The sequence below is a fragment of the Myxocyprinus asiaticus genome, chromosome 8 (assembly GCF_019703515.2).
Source record: "Myxocyprinus asiaticus isolate MX2 ecotype Aquarium Trade chromosome 8, UBuf_Myxa_2, whole genome shotgun sequence".
Classification (NCBI taxonomy): Eukaryota; Metazoa; Chordata; class Actinopteri; order Cypriniformes; family Catostomidae; genus Myxocyprinus; species Myxocyprinus asiaticus.
In genome coordinates this window covers 41,977,596-41,998,909 of record NC_059351.1, presented here as the reverse complement: position 1 = coordinate 41,998,909, position 21,314 = coordinate 41,977,596, and the positions used below count along the sequence as shown (strand labels likewise).

Sequence of the window (21,314 nt, the reverse complement as noted above, 5' to 3'; positions counted from 1 at the left end):
GTAGTTGTTCTGTCTAAATGCACCTCTACTATTGTTTGAAAAACATTAGCTTGGTCAGCTTGGTTAGGCTGGCTTGAGTGTTTTTGTTTTTATTTATTATTATTATTTATTTTGGTGCCAAGACAATACATAGATGGAATTGAACCATATCAATTTTTTTAATAAAAAATAAATAAATACAAAAATCAAGCACTGATTATTCTAGACCTGTCATTATTGCACAAGACGTGGCACACAAAGGTTTTAAAGATTTGGGCTAGAAGGATTGTCATGGTTGGAGGTTTGAGAATGAACACAATAGAAATGCATAGCATCTGAACATTATTATTATAATACAAAGTTATATAATACAAAGCTACTACAAAGTGACTTCATCCAGACTCAGAAATCACTGTAGGAGTCTGATGGTGTGACTCAAGATGAACAAGTAAATTATTCTAAAGTGAAAATTATTTCAGTCTAAAGTGAATGCACCAAACTTTATCTTGACCTTTTCTTTTGTGGCCTTCAAGTAGAGTTGGAATATCATAATTTATATGTATTTACCAGTGGGGAGATCCAAATTCTAGATGATACCTGAAATATGACATTGGAAGGGGCATATTGACATAAAAGATGATGGAAAGCAATGATTTTGCAAAATTATTTCAAATTCAGTGCTTTTTTTTTTCTCCCCAATTTGGCATGCCCAATTCCCAATGCGCTCTAAGTCCTCATAGTGGCGTAGTGACTCGCCTCAATCTGATTGGCAGAGGACGAATCTCAGTTGCCTCTGCATCTGAGACCGTCAATCCGCGCATCTTATCACATGGCTTTTACATAGTTTGTGTGGAGGCTTCACACTATTCTCCGTGGCATCCATGCACAACTCACCACGCACCCCACCGAGAGCGAGAACCACATTATAGTGACCATGAGGAGGTTACCCCATGTGACTCTACCCTCCCTAGCAACCAGGCCAATTTGGTTGCTTATGAGACCTCGCTGGAGTCACTCAGAACACCCTGGATTTGAACTCGCGACTCCAGGGGTGGTAGTCAGCATCTTTACTCGCTGAGCTACCCAGTCCCCCCAAATTCAGTGATTTTTTTGATAAAATTGCTGTCAACTAATGTAAAGAAAATGACTCTCTCTTTGTGGTTTGTTTTATGCAAATTATGAATAATTTACTAGATACTAGGGCTGCAACGGTACACAAAATTCATGGTTTGGTACGTTCCTCTTTTTTGGGGTCACGTTCGGTATGGTTTAAGTACAGCAGGGAAAACACAGTGGCTGATGGGCAACAATTCTTGCTCATTTATATATGACTGTACTATTTCATCAACGAAATTACAATAAAAACTTAAGAGCCTATTACATGCACATTGTATAAAAACTAAAAATATATATAAAAAGAAAATTGCAATTATAATAATTGTAACAAAATTAAGACATTAGCAGTGCAGATTTCTTTGCCTTTTGCCGTTCACCACTTGTTCTTATCACTCAATTTTCAAATTGTATTTTATTATTATTATTTTTTTTTTTTTTTTTTTCAGGAAAATCTGAATATCCACATTATCAGAGGAGAGAGCGGATCTGTTAACGCTGACAGTGTCCCTTGCTGGAAAATTACAGCATGTGCTAGATTATATAGAACGAGCTCTACAGTATTGCTGAAATGCGTTCTTATAGGAACTATATAACAGGGCTCAAGCATGTTAAGCAGATGCTTAAATCCTGTGTTCTTGACGACTGAGTATGGTCTCATATCTGCAGCAATAAATACTCCTATGGTGTTTGTTATCTCTTTAGTTCTGTCTGAGCTTGCAGTGACAGGCTGCTTGAACGTCGTGGCGAGACTAACTTGCACATGCTGTTTATGCTTTGCTCTTGTATGCTCAAGAGACACATGTGGATGATGTCGCCGCAACTGAGTCATCATGTTAGATGTGCTTCCTGACACATACCTGACTTCGGTGAAACAGAGCCAACACACAGTCTTTGTTCTGTTCACTACTCATTGCCCAGTATTACTGTAGTTAACTGCGAAACTATAATGCTCCCAAACAACAGATTTTAGAGACAGCGGTGGGTTTTCAATCTCTGGCTTATTTAAGTCTGACATATTTATATATAGTTTAGTTCCACCACAGTTGGGAAAATAGCGAGCTAGCTAGTATGAACTTCACATGCATTTATCCGATCCGCAGTTTCTAGTGTACCGTGTGACATTCTGTTCTAAGTTTTGGTTCTTGTTCTCTTTTTCATTTTAGATATATGGGGTTTGTGTTGTTCATTATATGTTTTTAAAAAAAAAATGTATCCCCTTTTCTCCCTAATTTGGAATGCCCAATTCCCACTACTTAGTAGGTCCTCGTGGTGGCGCGGTTACTCACCTCAATCCGGGTGGCGGAGGACAAGTCTCAGTTGCCTCCGCTTCTGAGACCGTCAATCCGCGCATCTTTTCACGTGGCTCATTTTGCATGACACCGTGGAGACTCCCAGCATGTGGAGACTCATGCTACTCCCTGCGATCCACACACAACTTACCACGTGCCCCATCGAGAGCGAGAACCACTCATCGTGACTACGAGGAGGTTACCCCATGTGACTCTACGCTCCCTAGCAACTGGGCCAATTTGGTTGCTTAGGAGACCTGGCTGGAGTCACTCAGCACACCCTGGATTCGAACTCGCGACTCCAGGGGTGGTAGTCAGCAACAATACTCGCTGAGTTACCCAGGTCCCCTGTTGTTTTAATATTGGTTTCACACGTGCTAAGATATGTAATCATTCATGTGACTGTGTGTACTGTACCGAAGGCCCTGTATCCATTTGCCCTACTAGATACCATGTATTGATGAATCATATACTTTAGGTCATGTAAAAGTCATGCAGGTGTATTCATTTTGTTTCGGACTTGAATGCATAACATGTCATAATAACAAATGCCAATCGGAAGTAGGAGCTTCACAGGTCCACTTGAATGCAGCATTTGTCCCACAGCAGTGTAAATGTAACAAAAGTGAAGCTGTAGGACCTTTCAAACATGGCACTCTCAAGTCTTGAATCTTGTCCTTGAGCCTGGAAATCGATAGTCTAATAGCAAAGCTGTGATGACTTTTCCCTTTCTTTATCTATTCCATCTTTCCCCCATCCAAAATAATCTTCATGTGGGGACAAATTACTCCATCATTAAGATTATGTTCAGGCCCCCGGTAGTTTAAAAATAAGAAATATGGCTGATGTAAATGTTTCAAGTAGAAGGCAGGAATGTTGATACTATTGTGGAGGAAGGCAGAATCAATAGGTCTCATGCCAAAGGGTGACCATGCAGAGATTAAATATGGCCACCTAATCACTGCCCTCCATATAACACACAATTTTCTTTCTTTTATTTTTTATGGCAAATATAGTGCTTCACTGACAGGTTGAAGGCCATGTTTGCTCAGATACCAAAAAAAGCAATGATTTTATACAGTCAAATGACCCCCACAAAATGTTATTCTTTGTGGCACTAGAGTCTGGACATTGAGACTCGGGGAGAATGCATGCAAAACAAGATTTCAGTAATAGAATTATTCAGTGCCTGCCTGATACAATGAGTCCAACACTTTGTTCTTGAAAAAGAAAAAAGCAAGCAAGCAATACAGAGCCAGTAGAAAGGGGAATGTTAACTGATTCAACAGCCTAAGGGGCAGAATGTAAATTAAAACAACTACAACAACTACAAGTGACCTCATTGTTAAAAAATGAATCTGTACTCCTTTTCTAATTATTTACAGTGTTTTGCATACTGTAAAACCTATTAGCATTAGGAATGTCTCTTTGTGTTTTCATTTTAAGCCCATTAGACTAGTCTGACCTTAGCCTCCTAAAAAAAAAAAAAAAAAAAAACCTTGTCTGTGCATGTTTTATATAATTCATTGCAACACTGTCTGAGATCTTTAAGCACTTCTCCAAAAATGCCATTTGAAGTCCCATTGCACAGATCTAACTGCTTGCTTTATTTGGAGTTAAACATTTTAAGAAAATAATCCCTTCCACCATGGTTTTCATTAGTTCCTTTCATCATCTCTCAGTGGTCTGAGTTCCAATTGCTCCTAACTAGCAGGAAGAATATTTAAATCATTTAAAACATTTCATTTCTATTTAAAAGTCACAGCGAAATTCCCCAAAGCTCATTTTATGCCTCCCCAGTAAGTGGATTAAAATGAATTAAATCTGTGTTAAAGCAAGACGGGGGTAGACAAAAAAAAAAAAAAGACAAAAAAAAAGAAAAAACAAAAAAAAAGAAAATAAAGACACTTTGCTGCACCTTCTTTAATGTTTTGCATAATTTTGTGTTTCTTAAGTGTTCATTTGAAATTAATATCTAAGCTTTTCAGTGTTAACTTGCATCACATTCTGTACATGTGTAGAAAGTGCCTTTCTACACAGGTTCCTCTTTTAAAGTTGATCTTAGGTCAGATGCCTGCAATCAAAACCATCATGAGAAATCACAAGACTGGTTATTGTTTGAGATCCACATCTGCAATTATCATGGATGACTCTCTGATTTGGTTACATGGCTGATGAGAACACTCTAGAATTTCCTTGTCATAAGAGAGTCCTCATAAAACCCAACCTCTCCATGGAGCAGTGCATCTCAGGTTATAATATTCCTAGTTCACTTCACCTATAAAAATCTAGAGACCTTCCCTTCCTTGATACATCCGTTGAATATTTTAAGAGCATCACTTTGGAGATTGCTCAAGGGTTTAATATGATCCCAAATACTGTACTTTGGGCTTTTTACCATGCCCATATTTTTTTAATCATCCGCCAATTGGTCTTTGAAATGAGCATGACACGATGTCTGCGTTAGATCGCAATATGGTTTCTCGCCACCAATGGTATTGCCATTGAAACACTCAAATTCTCGTGTTTGGGTATTACCAGTGGGCAGGCAGGTCATTCCATGTCAGGTTCGAATGTGAGCATGAATCAGTGGGCTGTGCAGCACAATGGAGCCGAGTACCTGTTACAATACAACTAGAGACATAAAAATCATTTAAAGCAACTAACCTGTTTTTGCGCTATCAACAGGGTTGAAACTGAGGGTTCATAATAGGGTTTGCCAGAGTGCTCTAAAATGCTATTAACATTTTATATTGACATTTTAGCTAAATTAAATGTACTTAAAAGTCTCTATTCACTGCTGAGTTTAGAGCATTAGCTGTGGGTATTTTGTCACAGCGGTTACGTAAGGCTAAATGGGCCAAACACATTTGTTCAGTGTAAACACCAAATTACGCCTCATCATAAAAACAGATCAGACTAATGTCACATTAGCAGACCTTTTCCGAGCTCTTCAGCTGCACTCAATCAATGTCTGTCAACATTGTTCATTCTAGACTCTTGTTTGTCAAACATTCACTTATTACGGACAGCGTTTTGTAATCATTGGTCATTATGGAATCTCTAAGGAAAAAGATGAAGGGTGAATTTAAGGAGGACAGTCAAGAGCAAGGGGATGTAATTTTTTCGTCACCCTGCTTGGAGAGAGGAGGTGTCACTGCGGTCTTTAAGAGTCATGGCAGCTCAGCTCACTGATGGTCATGTGTTCCCAGCGCTTTGCCGGCAAGGTGAAGTGGTTAATTGGCAGACGGAGGGCACCCCGTCCACATATTTTCAGGGTGACATTTTTCTCGTCCTGCTCTCCCACTGCCGTCCGTGTCCTTAGGCTTGACTGACAGCGAGGAGACCGCAGAAATAGATGTGCCTACCTGAATTTCAACACTTAGCTTCTTAAGTTTGCATACTCTCTCTCCATTTTTCCTCACCCCTCATGTCTTTTCTCTGATATGTTTGGCACCTGAGGGGAAGTCTAGCTTTTGCGGGATGCATGTAATCCCTTTTTTGAAAATGTTTTTGCAGTGTTTCTGTCTTTCTGTCCTCCACGCTAACTCTAGCTATCCAACATGGGTCATTACTGTTATGCAGCACATTTTAAGCTCTGAAACTTTTAACAAATGAATGCCTGTGTTGTGATTTAAGGAAATATTGCTTTAAAAGGGTATACAATACTTTCAGGAATATGCAGTGGTCAAGATCAGGAACTTCAGCTGGATTATTTACAGCCTACACAATGACAAAAAATAAAAAATAAAAAACTGAATGCCTAACGAGATAGAACCCAGCAGGATGGAAATAAAATTGATATTACAAAAGACTAAAAGGATGGATAGTGAAATTAAGGACTTAAATGCTACCATATAAAACAATATACTTTGATAAATGTTCTAAACATGCACATTCATCTAATCTCGCAATCACCACTAGAGTATATAATGGCTTGCATACCTCTTTCCAGCTAAATTTCTTTCAGCATCCCTCCTCTACATTTATTATACATGATATATTACATTGTCTTAGTATACATTCACTTTTAGTCAAGTCTTGTACTCAAGACCCTCAAATCCAAACCAGTTTAACCATTTACCGTTATCTCAAGATTATATGAACATGCAAACTCGTGAAAGAAAGGGGGAATAATGAAACAGCTGGTAAAAATCTTCATAAATTACCAGATTTGTATGTTAGAAGTTAGTGCATGCCATTCGGGAACATTGCAAAAATGTCATCATTCACTGAAACAAACGAGTATGATTATTTAAGATTCACCTTATTTAAGATCAGTCTTTAAATATTATATTGTAATATAATAAAACCATCCAACATTATTCCCATCTTTAAAAATTGTGTCAAATAATTTATCCAATATGTTGAGACATATATGATGGGAACATAGAAATGTACTGCATAACAAGAATTACCAACATCCTTTTTTATCTTTCTTACAGTGATGCCACGTTTTGCTGAGCAGGTGGAGGTCGCCATTGAGGCTCTCAGCACAAGTCCTCCGCAGCCATTCGAGGAGAACGAGTTCATCGACGCCTCTCGCCTCGTCTACGATGGAGTGCGAGACATCAGGAAAGCAGTGCTCATGATAAGGGTAAGATTAGAGAATCGCTATTCACAAGCAGGGCTTTCACTGCATTCATTGCCCCATTATTGTGTATGGTAAAAAAGAAAACATTATAATGCATTGAACACCTAATTTTCACACAGATGTTATAATATAGTGGGTTATGACTTCATCAAACAGAGGAAGATAAAATAGAAGCATTATAGTGTGAAATAATGCTGTGTTATTACATACTGTTGGAGACAATAGTCTTTTAGTAGACCAGATCTTTTAGTATCTGGTTATGACATTGTTGCCCAAATGAAAATGGTAGGGTATTCTTTTTTTATTGCTTTGCCTAGTGTATGTTCTATTTACAGAGACTGTGAATGCTTGTAGTTTAATAGAACTAACTGAAAAAGTATTTTGCAAATTGGGTGCTACAAACATGCTAAAAATTTGGATTCAAAATTGTGATTTGTACAACACAAATCCTGATCTTGCGTGTAGGTTCCAGTGGCACGAAAACAGTATATAAAATATATGCATTGCATAAAGGTGCGCCACACAATGGGGGAGGCGATGAATCTTCCCAAGTGTGCTCGACTACATTGCAAATTGCCATTTGAAATGCTCCAGCCATGATCAATAGAAATTGTACAAACGCATCTTGTTTTATTCAAACTCTGTATACTCCCCACATTCTGTGGCAAAAGAAAAGATAAAAAAAAAAACACATTAATTGCAGACAAACAGCGATGAGTTTTGGGAAAAAAGTGCAATTTATAATTAGCCTATTTTACATTAAAAGCAAGGAAGCATGGTTGCACTGAAATGCACATAAAAATTACAATGGATTTTGTTATGGTGCAAGTTTATTTAAGCACATTTACTGTAGTGCCTGGTTAAACTGGTTTGCGTGTGATTAGTGAACGATACAAAGGGTTTTGCACTCAAATACCGCACAAAAAAGTGGCGCTACTGTTCAATTTATTCACCCCAAAATTGTCACAAAGACATTTTCTAAGATGCACATTTCTACTGTGGGAACATCAAACAATATTGAACAGTGTGTTATCAGTAAATAACTTAAAGCAGAGCTTGAGATGCCTTGGAACAGAGTGATAATTGTAAATAGAAATCTGACTTGTTTTCACTTATTTATTTATTTCTTTATTTGATTCCCCAAACCAGCCCCACACATTAAAAGGAATCACAAAGATAGATCATGCAGAGCTCGTATGCATTCTGCTGCCTCAAAAAGCCATTATGGTCACTATTCAGCCACCAAGACATGGTGACTGCTAAAGCTCTGAAAATAGTACAGCTCCCAAAGAAGTGGAGAATGACAGTGCAACTACACATGCACACACACACTTTGTCAAAGAATGTATCCTTCTAAAGATAAAAAATTAACTCAAGATGGCTTTGCGTACAAAAGTACACTGCTTTATTTTCTTTTTTGTTGTTCGTTTTCTATACATTAATTCGTGGCTGCATCAAGTCTCCATCCAGCTGGGATCTTCATTAAACCAGGCAACAAAGAAGACTTTGCCAGTTTGTGATACATTGTTACCCAGCTGATTCAATCAATAGTGTATCTTTATAAGTTCTGCCGCTCAGAGTGGCTGGAGCGGAGGCTGCTGTCAAGATAAACCCTCTTTCTTTTCTTTGTCTCCAATTTTCTCATTTGTCAGTGACATACAAGCAAGATGAGGGTGTTGAGGCAAATAGGGCTGATGTTGAAACTACTGGCAGGCGGAATACAAGAAAACAGATCACATCTAAATCCGAATAGCCTAGAGGCCTTTGCCTTCTTCTCATAATGTTTGATTCCACTTTAAGTGGGAACTGCTTTTTATAATGCTGACAAGAAAGCCAAAAGGGAGTTGGAGAACAATGATGCAAGTCACTTGTAACTCAAACTGTGGGATGAGTGAATTATTCATTGAGATCTGACTGGTTTAATGGCTGGTGTGTCTTTATGTTAGAACAGAGGTCCGTTTGTGCAGCAATGCACAGTTCTTGTGTTGTCTGTTGAAAATGACGTCTCAAGTTGTCACCAAGCTAGAGTACTAGGACAACAGATAGATTGCAAGAATACCCTCAAGTGCTCAAGGAGATGTGTATTTAAAATATAGATGTAAGGTTTAAACGTTGCAAAGAATAACTTGTTGACAATAGCAATCCATGAGTAACTGAAAATAAAATTTAGGAGACTTAAAAGGGAAAGTTTCACCAAAAATTTAAATTCTGCTATCATTCAAGGAAAGCACAGGACCCATATGGTGTTTCACCCACTTGTCTAAAATCCTGTGCTGACCAGCTGGCCCCCATCTGCACACAGATCTTCAACAGATCACTGGAGCAGTGTGAAGTTCCCTGCTGCTTCAAATGCTCCACAATCATCCCTGTCCCAAAGGAACCCAAAATCACAGGACTTAATGACTACAGACCCATTGCTTTGACATCTGTGGTCATGAAGTCATTTGAGAGACTGGTGTTGGCCCCCCTGAAGGACATCACTGGACCCTTTCTAGATCCCTTTCAATTTGCTTATCGAGCAAACAGGTCTGTGGATGATGCTGTCAACATGGATTGCATCATATCCTGCAACATCTGGACAGACCAGGGACATATGCAAGGATCCTTTTTGTGGACTTCAGTTCGGCTTTCAACACCATCATCCCAGCTATTCTCCGGACTAAATTAACCCAACTCTCTGTTCCCACCTCTATCTGTCAGTGGATCACCAGTTTTCTGACAGATAGGCAGCAGTTATTGAGACTGGGGAAATTCACTTCCAGAACCTGTACGATCAGCACTGGTGCCCCCCAGGGATGTGTGCTCTCCTCACTACTCTTCTCCTTGTACACAAATTACTTCACCAGCAAGGACCCTCTGTCAAGCTCCTGAAGTTTGCAGATGACACTACAGTCAATGGCCTCATCCAAGATGATGATGAGTCGGCATACAGAAGGGAGGTTGAACAGCTGGCTGTCTGGTGCAGTCAAAACAACCTGGAGCTGAACACGCTCAAAACAGTGGAGATGATAGTGGACTTTAGCAGAAACACCCCAACATTGACCCTGCTCACCATTCTGAACAGCACTGTGGCAGCAGTGGAGTCATTCAGGTTCCTGGGCACTACCATCTAACAGGACCTGAAGTGGGAGACCCACATTGACTCCTGCCACAGGTGCTGCTGATACAATTCTACTCAGCAGTCATTGAGTCTGTCATCTGCACTTCAATAACAGTCTGGTTTGGTTCAGCTACAAAATCGGACATCAGAATACTACAATGGACAGTTCGAACTGCTGAGTTCGGACTGCCCCTGCCCTCCCTTCAAGAACTGTACACTTCCAGAGTGAGAAAAAGGGCTGGAAAAATCACTCTGGACTACCTTTTTGAACTGTTGCCTTCTCGCCAGCGCTACAGAGCACTGAGCACCAGAACCGTCAGGCACAAGAACAGTTTTTCCCTCAGGCGATCCATCTCATGAACAGTTAAAACTGCCCCATTGAGCAATAATTATGTGCAATACACAGCTTAGTCTATTTATATTTATCCAACATATCCTACCTCTTCTGCCATTATATTCCCTTGCACTATATGTATATAACAGATTTGTATTTGTACACACACATATATATATATATATATATATATATACACACACATACAATACTGTGCAAAAGTCTTAGGCACATAAAAACATTTGTCTTAAGATGGTTATTTATATCTGCTACTTTAGTGTCAATATGATTATTAAATATACATTTTATACTCCCAGATATTTCTTTTGCAAATAGAATAGAATAGAAGAACAGGGAGCCCTGCAACAGATGGCATGGCCTCACAGAGCCCCCCACTGAACATCGGGTCAGTCTGGGATTACACGAAGAGACAGAAGTAATTCAGACAGCCTAAATAAATAAAAGAACTGTGACGAATTCTCCAAGAAGCTTGGAACATCCTCTCTGCCAACAACCAAGAAAAACTGTGTCCAGGTTTAAGTAGGAGAATTGGTGCTGTTTTGAAGGCAAAAATGTTGAGGCACACCAAATATTGAGTTAGCTCTTTTTCTGTTTACTGGACTTTGTATAACGTTAATTGATTAATGAAAACTATTTATGTCATTATTTTGTTTTTAAGAAATCCTCACTTTGAAAGTTTTTCACAAGTGCCTAAAACATTTGCACAGTACTGTATGTATATATATATATATATATATATATATATATATAGACTTATTGTGCATTTCTGTATACTTATATTTTCTATTCACATTTTTTTTTTAATTTTTTTTTTTTAATATCTCTGTCTTGTTGTTGTATTGGTTGTGCACTGGAAGCTTCTGTCACCAAGACAAATTATTTGTATGTGTAAGCATACTTGGCAATAAAGCTCATTCTGATTCTGATTTGGTACAGACTCTTCTATCTTTTCTAACTGATCAGAATTTCAGTTTTTGCACAGAGGACGATCAAAATATGAAAAATTCCATTAGCATTAAAAGATTCCACTGTCAACCCTATACTCAAGAAACCTGGTGCTGACCCATGTGTATTGGTGAATAATAGGCCTATTTCCAACCTTCCATTTGTGGCCAAGATCTTTGAGAGAGTGGTTGCTTCCCAATTGCAGGAACACTTGAAGTCTAACAATCTTTTTGAGCCTTTTCAGTCAGGTTTTCGCCCACTACACAGCACGGAAACAGCTCTACTAAGGGTAGTAAATGACAGTCTCATTTCATCAGACACAGGTTCACTCAACATTCTTCTTCTACTCGATCTTAGCTCAGCTTTTGACACTGTCTCCCATAAAATCCTTCTTACTTATCTGTCAGCTATAGGCATCTCTGATACTCTTCATCATTCGTTCAAATCTTATCTACAAGACAAGCAGTCTCAGTACAGAATTACAAAGCATCAACTTCATCTGTTTTAAGAGGGTCCCTCAAGGGTCAGTGCTGGACCCCCTTCTTTTTGTAATTTATGTCCTTCCACTTGGCCAAATTATTCAGAAGCATGGCTTTAGTTTCCATTGATATGCGGATGACACTCGGATTTATGTCATTTATAGTTCTTCAAAACCACTCCCACCACCATCATTATCTGCATGCCTCTATGACTCAAGACTTTGGTTGGATGCTAACTTCTCGAAGCTCAATGCGGAGAAGAGTGAGATTTTAATAATGGGCCCCAAATAATAAATAATTATGTAAATAATATTATAAAGATGAAATGTTTTCACTTATGCAGTATTGCCCATCTCCGTCCAGTGCTCAACATGAACAATGCAGAAACACTAATCCATGTGTTCATTTCCTCTAGATTGGATTAATGTAATTCACTCTTCTTTGGGTTAACCACGTAGACCCTAAATCACCTACAGTACATCCAAAATTCTACACCTAGAGTTCTTACTTCCAGTAAAAGTCTGCACACATCACTCCCATTCTGCTACAGCTCCACTAGTTACCAATTTCCAATCACATTCAATACAAGATATTGATTATAACTTTCAAGGCTCTTCACACACTTGCTCCTCAGTTCATAGCTGATTTGCTTCACCCTTACACTCCCGCTTGCACTCTAAAGGCTACTGGTGCAAACTTCCTGTTTGTCTCGAAGTTTAGGTTATCTTCTATGGGAGGCAGGTCATTTATGACTGTTGCTCCTTGACTTTGGAATGCTCTCCCACAACCCCTTCAGGAACTCAACACTCTCTCATCATTTAAATCACAACTAAAAACTCATCTCTTCAATCAGTGTTATCTCCTGCTAGCATTGCTAGTTAGTTAGGTAGGGAGTGCCTTTTGTGCGTGTGTGTGTGTGTGTGTGTGTGTGTGTAGCTGTCCATTTGCTGTTTTTCATGTAATTGTTTCTCATGTAAAGTGAGTTCAAGAAAGGCGCTATATATAATAATAAACGTATTATTATTATTATTATTATTATTATTATTATTATTGTTATTATTATTATTATTAGACCTACATTGACGGAATGTTCAAATAGGCCAAGACTATTCAAACTGCAACAGTGAAAAATAAATAAAATATTCAATGTAAACAAAAACCACACAAGGACTTGAATCTGTGTTAACTCGCTCTCCTCTTGCTTGTCTTTCTTTCTCTGTCTATCTAGCTAGCTAGCTAGCTAGTTAATATTGTTCTGTTGTTTTCTTTCAGACCCCAGAAGAGCTGGAAGATGACTCTGACTTTGAGCAGGAGGACTATGATGCTCGTAGCCGCACCAGCGTCCAGACAGAAGATGACCAACTTATTGCTGGACAGAGCGCAAGGGTGAGTGACTCCTGCATGACACTGAACAGCATCTCGGTTTCCACCTGTCACTTTCATCAGGTTTAGTCTCACAATATAAAACACTTAACACCACTGAGTGTGATTACTGTAAAATTACGGCTAGTCTCAGAACAACAAGAGGGCCTGTCAGTCAGAGCCTGCACATAATATGTTTCTCAATTTTACAAGAAAGAAACGTTATTTACCCTCTACTGAGAGAAGAAAATACACCAAAAAAATCAAACCATCACTCACAGCAAACACAGCAGGTATAAAGCGTATGTATTTTATGCCTTTTATGCTTCACGTCAGTTCTGTCACATGATATCTAATGGTTCTTTTTATTCAATATTTAACATGGAAATGATGTCTCATGCCAGTCATAAAGATGTGTACTTTTCCACCCGAATCAAATCTTTCTTATATAGACATAATTTCGGTGCCAGTTTTTATAAATGCTTTCTGCAGAGACTGTAGTTCTGAGAGTATTTCTCTGTTCCAAAACCTAGTGAGCGGCCTATGTAAGCATTTTAAGGCATCATAGGTGCACGCCAAACACAAAAGCTGTCCCAAAAGATAACAGGTTCTCGAATTCAAAGGCAGCATTGTGTATATCTATTGCAGAGATGGCAGTCCATCCAAAATCTATCACAAAAGGCAGCGGGAGAAATGCCAATTATAGATATACTTCACTCAATAACTAAATAAACTAGTTTTAATTAAAAATGTATTATTTTACCCAGTAGCTGTGGGTTCTTTGTATTTTTATGTCTATTAGAGTCACATTTATAACTTGGCAACATGTTAACGGCAAACTATTGAAATCAATTGAGTCGAGATTCCCGTGCACTTTAGGTGATGAGCATTATGGTCCCTTTTCACAGACTGTGATGCATTTCCGCGTTAATTTAGTAGGGTAAATCTATCTGAATACAGGTGCTGTCTTTCACTCTTTTGACTGCCGTAATGCACTGCTCTGTATTTTCTCCTCTGGAAATTGTAGAAAAGAAACTTGCAACGCGTAAAGGATCCATTTGTATAACGCAGAGATGCTGCCTGTGAAGAACATTCCAAATCTGTCACTTATGAGGTTCCATTTCAGTTAGGATGCTGCCTTTCTAATAACTTATTTAGTAACAATAATAATTATGATAGTATGTATGTATTTACTGTGCCATTCAGGCTTTGCGATTATCAGTGCTGTGTCGCATGGCATCTTCAATATTTAACACAGCAGGAGAGGATGTTTCATGCCAGGCATACAGATGTATATGTTTCCACCAGAGTTAAATCCTGCATATATGACTTATTTTGGTCCCAGTTTCAAAAACACACTCTGCATGTGCATGTCTAACTGCAGATGAGACTCTTGACAATGTCACCCCCTCCACTAGCATTTGACAGCAGGGCTCACCAGGGTTCGAGGTTTAACCCGCATTAGTGTATTTGTGAATAGTGCACAGTGGGCTGCTTATGAGACATAAGGAGAATATCAGTATTACTGCCGGCATTCAAAAACATACACCATAACTCAGTTTGATACCAATTAGTCTTGGGAAGGAATTATTTGACATGAATGAGAAGAAATTATCATTTGTTCAGAAATAAAAAAAAAAAAAACACACCAAATGAAGCACTCACAAAGAGAGAAAAAGATGGGGTCATTCTGAAAACAGAATTAACATGACAGAAATTGACCATAGAAAAGCATTCAGCTCACCAATAAACTTGGTTCAATTAAGTTCAAGTGCAGTCATGTGCGTAGGTACTGAATGTTACATCAACTGAATGCACATTAAATGTTCTGTCACTGCTGTCATATAGATATAGTCTGTGACTTTAAGTTTTATGGATTTTGAGTTCTCATAAAAGATAAATAAAAATAGATATTTGTTCACTGACTCACACTTTCATACTCATACGCACACAGCTCTATCTGTTAGCTCCATGATAGGATAACAGCGCTGATAGGTCAGCCATAAAATTGAACTCCGGTATCTGGGCCACTTTATTTCAAATGAGAGAAATTAAAAGGCGTTTTTGAAGCTTGTGTGAAGAGGGTGGAATTTCTAATACAGATTCGCACACACATACACACTTGGGCATTCACCACACAATATGAGCGTGTTAAAGGAAATGGCACCGGTGTGTATGGGGAAGGATTTGTTGGAGCATTAAACTGCCTGCACCCTCACTTGTTATCAGTTAGGAGCCAGACAGATTTGGGATAAGTGAATTCTGAGAAAGCCAACAGGGAGAAATAAGCTCTCTCCCTCTTTTTAAATTTTTTTTTTTTTTTTTTTTTAATGGGCTTTTTAGCCTTCATGTATAGAATAGTTAAGGGACAGAGAGGGTAAAATGTATTGGGACTTGTCAAACTCAAACTCGAACCAGAGTCCTCATGAGCAAACAGCTCTTTTACAGTGGCCCCAAAAAGTATTTGAACACACTGGTTTGAAACATACTTTAAGTATGTAAACTAAATTGTTTGCGTTGCTGCGTTCTGAAATGTGTCAGACCGCAGTTCATTATAATGCAAGTATGCATTGTAAACATTGCCAAAAGGGGTGCTACAACGTTCTTTAGTGTGAACCAGCCTGATCTCATGTAAATTACGTGACCATGGCAAGATTTTTGCAAAGCAAAATTATGTGCTTTATTGCATGTTTCACTGCAGTTTCCCTGAGAAATGTCCAGCGAGGGGTGCTAAAAGCGAGTTAAATGGTGTCGTAATCAGACAAGATGAATGTTGGATGGAGTAAAACTTACCTCCCAAACTTAAAACTTTAACCTAAACCTAACTAATAATGTCCTAAAAGCAAATGAGAGGTAAAAAAAAACAGATGTCCTTACCCTTAACTTCTTTCCAAGTGCCCCCTTGTTTTGAGCACAAGCCTAAAAATGATATACTCAAAATACATTGGCTGTAGTTCATCAACACATTGTATTACAGGCATAATTGTGGTCTCTTTTAAAAGGACACACTTGGAAGATTGTCATTAAAGTCATAATTAATCAAAGTCATGAAGAAAAACAGCTATATAAGCTCAAATTTATTTGAAAGTGATCAGCAGTTTTTTTTTTCTAAAAATTATTTTGTGAAGTTATGACACTGACCTTGATACACAGAAACACAATGGAGCTAAGCCACAAGTCCGATAATGTTCTATTTCAAATTTGAGAATGATAGCTTAAACTCTTAGTAACTTTTTGCAAGACCATGCCATGTGACTTTGGCTGTGAATAGCATTAGCCATTTGTATTAGCACCTAATGCAGGATAGTAAAGATATATATATATCTCACATTCACACTCTGGCAGCCAAAAGTTTGGAATAATGTACAGATTTTGCTGTTTTGGAAGGAAATTGGTACTTTAATTCACCAAAGTGGCATTCAGCTGATCACGAAGTATAGTCAGGACATTTCTGATGTAAAAAACAGCACCATCACTATTTGAAAAAAGTAATTTTTGATCAATTCTAGAATAGGCCCCATTTCCAGCAGCCACCATTCCAACACCTTATCCTTGAGTAATCACGCTAAATTGCTAATTTGGTACTAGTAAATCAGTTGCCATTATATCAAACACAGTTGAAAGCTATTTGGTTCATTATATGAAGCTTAAAATTGTCTAAAAAATGTGTTTAGTTGCCACAGTATGCAATAGACTGACATGTCTTAAGGTCAATATTAGGTCAAAAATAGCAAAAAAGAAATGGCTTTCTCTAGAAACTCCTCAGTCGATTATTGTTTTGAGGAATGAAGGCTATACAATGCTTAAAATTGTCAGAAAACAGAAGATTTCATACAAAGGTGTACACTACAGTCTTCAAAGACAAAGGACAACTGGCTCTAACAAGGTTGGAAAGAGATGTGGAAGGCCAGATGTACAACTAAACAAGAGGATAAGTACATCAGTCTCTAGTTTGAGAAATAGACACCTCACATGTCCTCAGCTGACAGCTTCATTGAATACTACCCACTCAACACCAGTTTCATGTACAACAGTAAAGGGAAGACTCAGGGGTGCAGGCCTTATGGGAAGAATTGCAAAGAAAAAGCCACTTTCGAAACAGAAGAACAAAAAGAAAAGGTTAGAGTGGGCAAAGAAACGGACATTGGATAACAGATAACTGGAAAAAAGTGTTATGGATCTTAACCCCATTGAGCTTTTGTGGGATCAGCTAGACTGTAAGGTGCGTGAGAAGTGCCCGACAAGACAGCCACATCAATGGCAAGTGCTACAGGAAGTGTGGCATGAAATGTCACCCGAGTATCTGGACAAACTGACAGCTAGCATGCCAAGGATCTGCAAAGCTGTTATTGCTGCACATTGAGGATTTTTTGATGAGAACTCTTTGTAGTTTAAGTTCTGAAAATGTTTTTCAAATTGTAATAGTAATTTTCACATTATTAATGTCCTGACTATACATTGTGATCAGTTGAATGCCACTTTTGTGAATAAAAGTGCCAGTTTCTTTCCATAAGAGCACAGTCTTACATTATTCCAAACTTTTGGCCACCAGTGTGTGTATATATATATATATATATATATATATATATACACATCACACACACACACGAGACTTTATCTAGTGCATATATTTTACATCCAGTTATAATTGAGTTGTTATAGCAGTGTCTTTTAATGATCTCATGTGGATTCTGAGGCAGAAAGCAGATTATTGGCAGGTGCAACAAGAGACTAAAAATTTTGTGTTTTCCATTTCGGTTCATCCTGAGCAAAAACTGTATTTTTTCATTCTGTTTCAAAAGTTCCGCAGTCTCTTTTCCAAATTGTTACCGGTTAGAACAAAATAAAAGAATGGGTAATAACATTCTATTTAAAATGACAGTACTCTGCAGTAAGGGGTGGGTGAAATACCAACTGCAGCATTGTCAGATCTCAAGCTATCTGGTCTGGAAAAACACTCTAAATAAGCCACTTGCCTCAAAATAAAAAAGCGATTTATCACAAAAAAAAAATCGTAACAAGCATACAGTTAAATACAATTGTTGTAAGGTTGTAGGCAGGCAAACAGGAGCAAGAAGAGGAGATGATGTGAAGAACCCAAGTGCAGTGTATTTACAAAATGTGGAAATCCCAAAACAAACAAACGATTTGACTTAAACATCACACCAACAATACTCGACAAGAGACAAAATCGCAAACATGAGGGCTTAAATACAAACAAAAGGGTAACAACATAACTAGGCATCCAATGACAAGACAGAACTAATAACATACGGACAAACAAGATTAATAAACATGAACCAATGAAAAGACAAGACTAATAAACCAAGAACCAATAAGAACAAGACACAAAACATGAGGGAAACAGGAAACCACATGACTAACACACATTTAAACTAAACTAATTTCAAAATAAAAGACATGAAGTCAAAACACTAATCAAAACATGAACAAAATACACAAACGTGACAGATCCCCCCCGACGCCCAACAATAAACTAAAAAACACTGGCAGTGACAAGGGAATGACCTCTGTGGTCGTGAGCAGTGGCAGTGCCTAGGGAGTAGGAATCCTTCTCTTCCGGACGGCCATGAGCACAGCTGTGGGAGAATCGGAAGGCAGAGCCGTGGGAGGCTTGAGGGGTGGAGCCATGGGAGGCTCGACAAAGGAAGTCTCCTAGACCACCGAGGCTGGGGAGAAAGTGGTCTCTGTTGAAAGGAGCTCTGAGACCACTGGAGCCATAGTGCCCCCCAAAAATTCCTCTAGAGCTGGCATGGACGAGGCTTGCAATGCTGGCTTGTTGGTCGTGGCCGGCGTTGGTTCGATGACCGTTGAAGGATTAGAAGGAAGGAGCCACCGTGGTCAGGAGTGCTGCCAAGGGAACAGACATCTCATCCGCAACCTCTCCCATGGTGAAGCTTGAGCCAGCAGAAGGGAGAAATCTATGTATTTCGCCAGTGTCCAGAGGGTGGTAGTTCAGGGTAACAGTGATCGTATAGGCTCATTCAACCCAAACCGAAAGATATCTTAAGGCGGTGCCATTGAAGTCCACTTGATAGCTGAGGTCAAAGAACTCCTCCACATATTCCTCGATGGAATGATTCCCCTGGCATAACCGCAGAAGTTTAACTGCTGGGTTCATTTTGTTGGTCGAGTATTCTGTAACATTGTAGGCAGGCAAACAGGAGCAATACAAAGACGAGATGTGAAGATCCCAAGTGCAATTTATTTACAAGATGGGAAATCCCAAAATGTGAATTCAAAACAAACATAAATGACTTAACTGTTACAAACAACATTACATCAACAATACTCAACAAGAGACAATGGCAAACATGAGGGCTTAAATAGAAACAAAAGGGTAACAACATAACAAGGCATCCAATGACAAGACAAAACTAATAACATACAGACCAATAACAGAACAGAACTGATAAGATTAATAAACATGAACCAATGAAAAGACTAGACTAATAAACCAAGAACCAATAAGAACAAGACACATAAAACATGAGGGAAACAGGAAACCACATGACTAACACACATGACCAGAAACAGGAGGTAAACTAATTTCAAAATAAAAGACATAAAGTCAAAAACATTATTCAAAACATGAACAAAACACACATAAATGTCAAAATTGTAATTAAAGATCTGCTTCTGAGTCAAAACACGACAGCATCAAATCTGTATTATTGCATCATATCTGACAATAATTCAGTGTATTAGAAATTAGAAAAGTACTTTTTACATCTGATGTTTTCCTTGTATCTGAATTAGCCATGCATGTATACGTAGTAATTATACATAGTTGTTAAAAAGGTTTTCATTCAGAGAATGGCTCTCCCTGCCACAGAAAGATTTTACCCCTAGTTTAATTATTCTGGCCTAAGGCACCCTTAAAAAATGTCTGAATATCATTGCACTGCAAATAAAATATTAAACCAAGTTAAAACAAATAAATATAGACCTTTACTCAGAACTAGCTTCACCTTACCAATTGCTTTTAACCAAAGTGGTCTTGAGGTGATTTTTAGTGCATGTATGAAGTCAGTTCTCCTCCAGTTCACACAGGTGTCCTATAGCAGAATAACCGGATGTGTAGTTAGCCACATCCACATTGGACCTGATCCACAAAGTTTGACTTTTGTTATCTGTTGTTTTCCTTTTTGTAGAATGTTTCGCTTGAAATGTATGGTTGTGCTATAAAAGTCTTTCGCAAGTAAGTTCACTCTGTGTCCATTTTTGTAATGCTTCCGCGCAAGTGCAGCTACTAGCTACTTGAATGGGGAAAGACCAAAATCTCCAAAACAGTTGGTCAAGATTACAGTTAAAGAACATATTTTAAATCGGCAGTAAATTCTTACAACAATGGTATAATAAATTGTGCTTCTTAACCTCAGATTATGCAAAAAAATAAATACATTGCCAGCTTGTATAGTTAATGCGCATGCATGTTCTCGAGATTGATAGTCGATGTCTGTATCTAAAAGCTAATAGTCTCTTTTACCTGTAAGGCGGGACTTCCTTTCTATATCTGTTTACCATTGGGCATTCCAATTTTTCCCATTCATTTTAATAAAAGTGGCCTGTCTCTACTAGATAGTCTCTGGCGCTACACATTGACAAAATATTCAAATGAGCCAACGGAATGCTTGTTTATTCAAACTTCAACTGTCAAAATTTCAAATGTAAAAAATAAAAACCCACAAAAGGCTTTTAATCTGCTTTAAGTTACACTTTCTTTCTTTCTTTCTCTCTGTTTATCTGACTATCTATCTTGCTAGCTGGCTGTTTATCTTTCTGTAATGTCTGTATATCCATCAAACTTCAAAATTATAAAACTAGTTTAAACTTTCAGACAAAGCTTTGTCAAGCCAACACCAATGTTTGTCTTGATAAATTGTACCTATCAAGTTTGTAATAATGCAATGGCACAAGTGGTAAAACATTTCAGTAATAAATGAGACAAGTGTTGCATCAGCCCTCCATTTCAGATGCACTGGAGTGCATGCCATCTGAAAAGGAATCATTTTCATCTTATAATCACATTTTCTCTGAGGACTATAGAGAAAAAGCTACAAATCTTAAATGA

The 21,314-nt window shown here is 38.2% G+C and overlaps 1 protein-coding gene across 3 annotated transcripts in view; it reads left to right on the top strand.

Moving 5' to 3' along the window:
- The window catches only part of LOC127444566 (catenin alpha-2), a 784,313-nt gene that overhangs the window by 749,568 nt on the left and 13,431 nt on the right, over positions 1-21,314 (top strand). For all 3 annotated transcript variants that reach the window (XM_051704010.1, XM_051704011.1, XM_051704012.1), the window contains 2 exons: positions 6,830-6,981; positions 13,130-13,243. In XM_051704010.1, the coding sequence (XP_051559970.1) occupies positions 6,830-6,981; positions 13,130-13,243 (266 nt within the window). The remainder of the gene's footprint in view (positions 1-6,829; positions 6,982-13,129; positions 13,244-21,314) is intronic.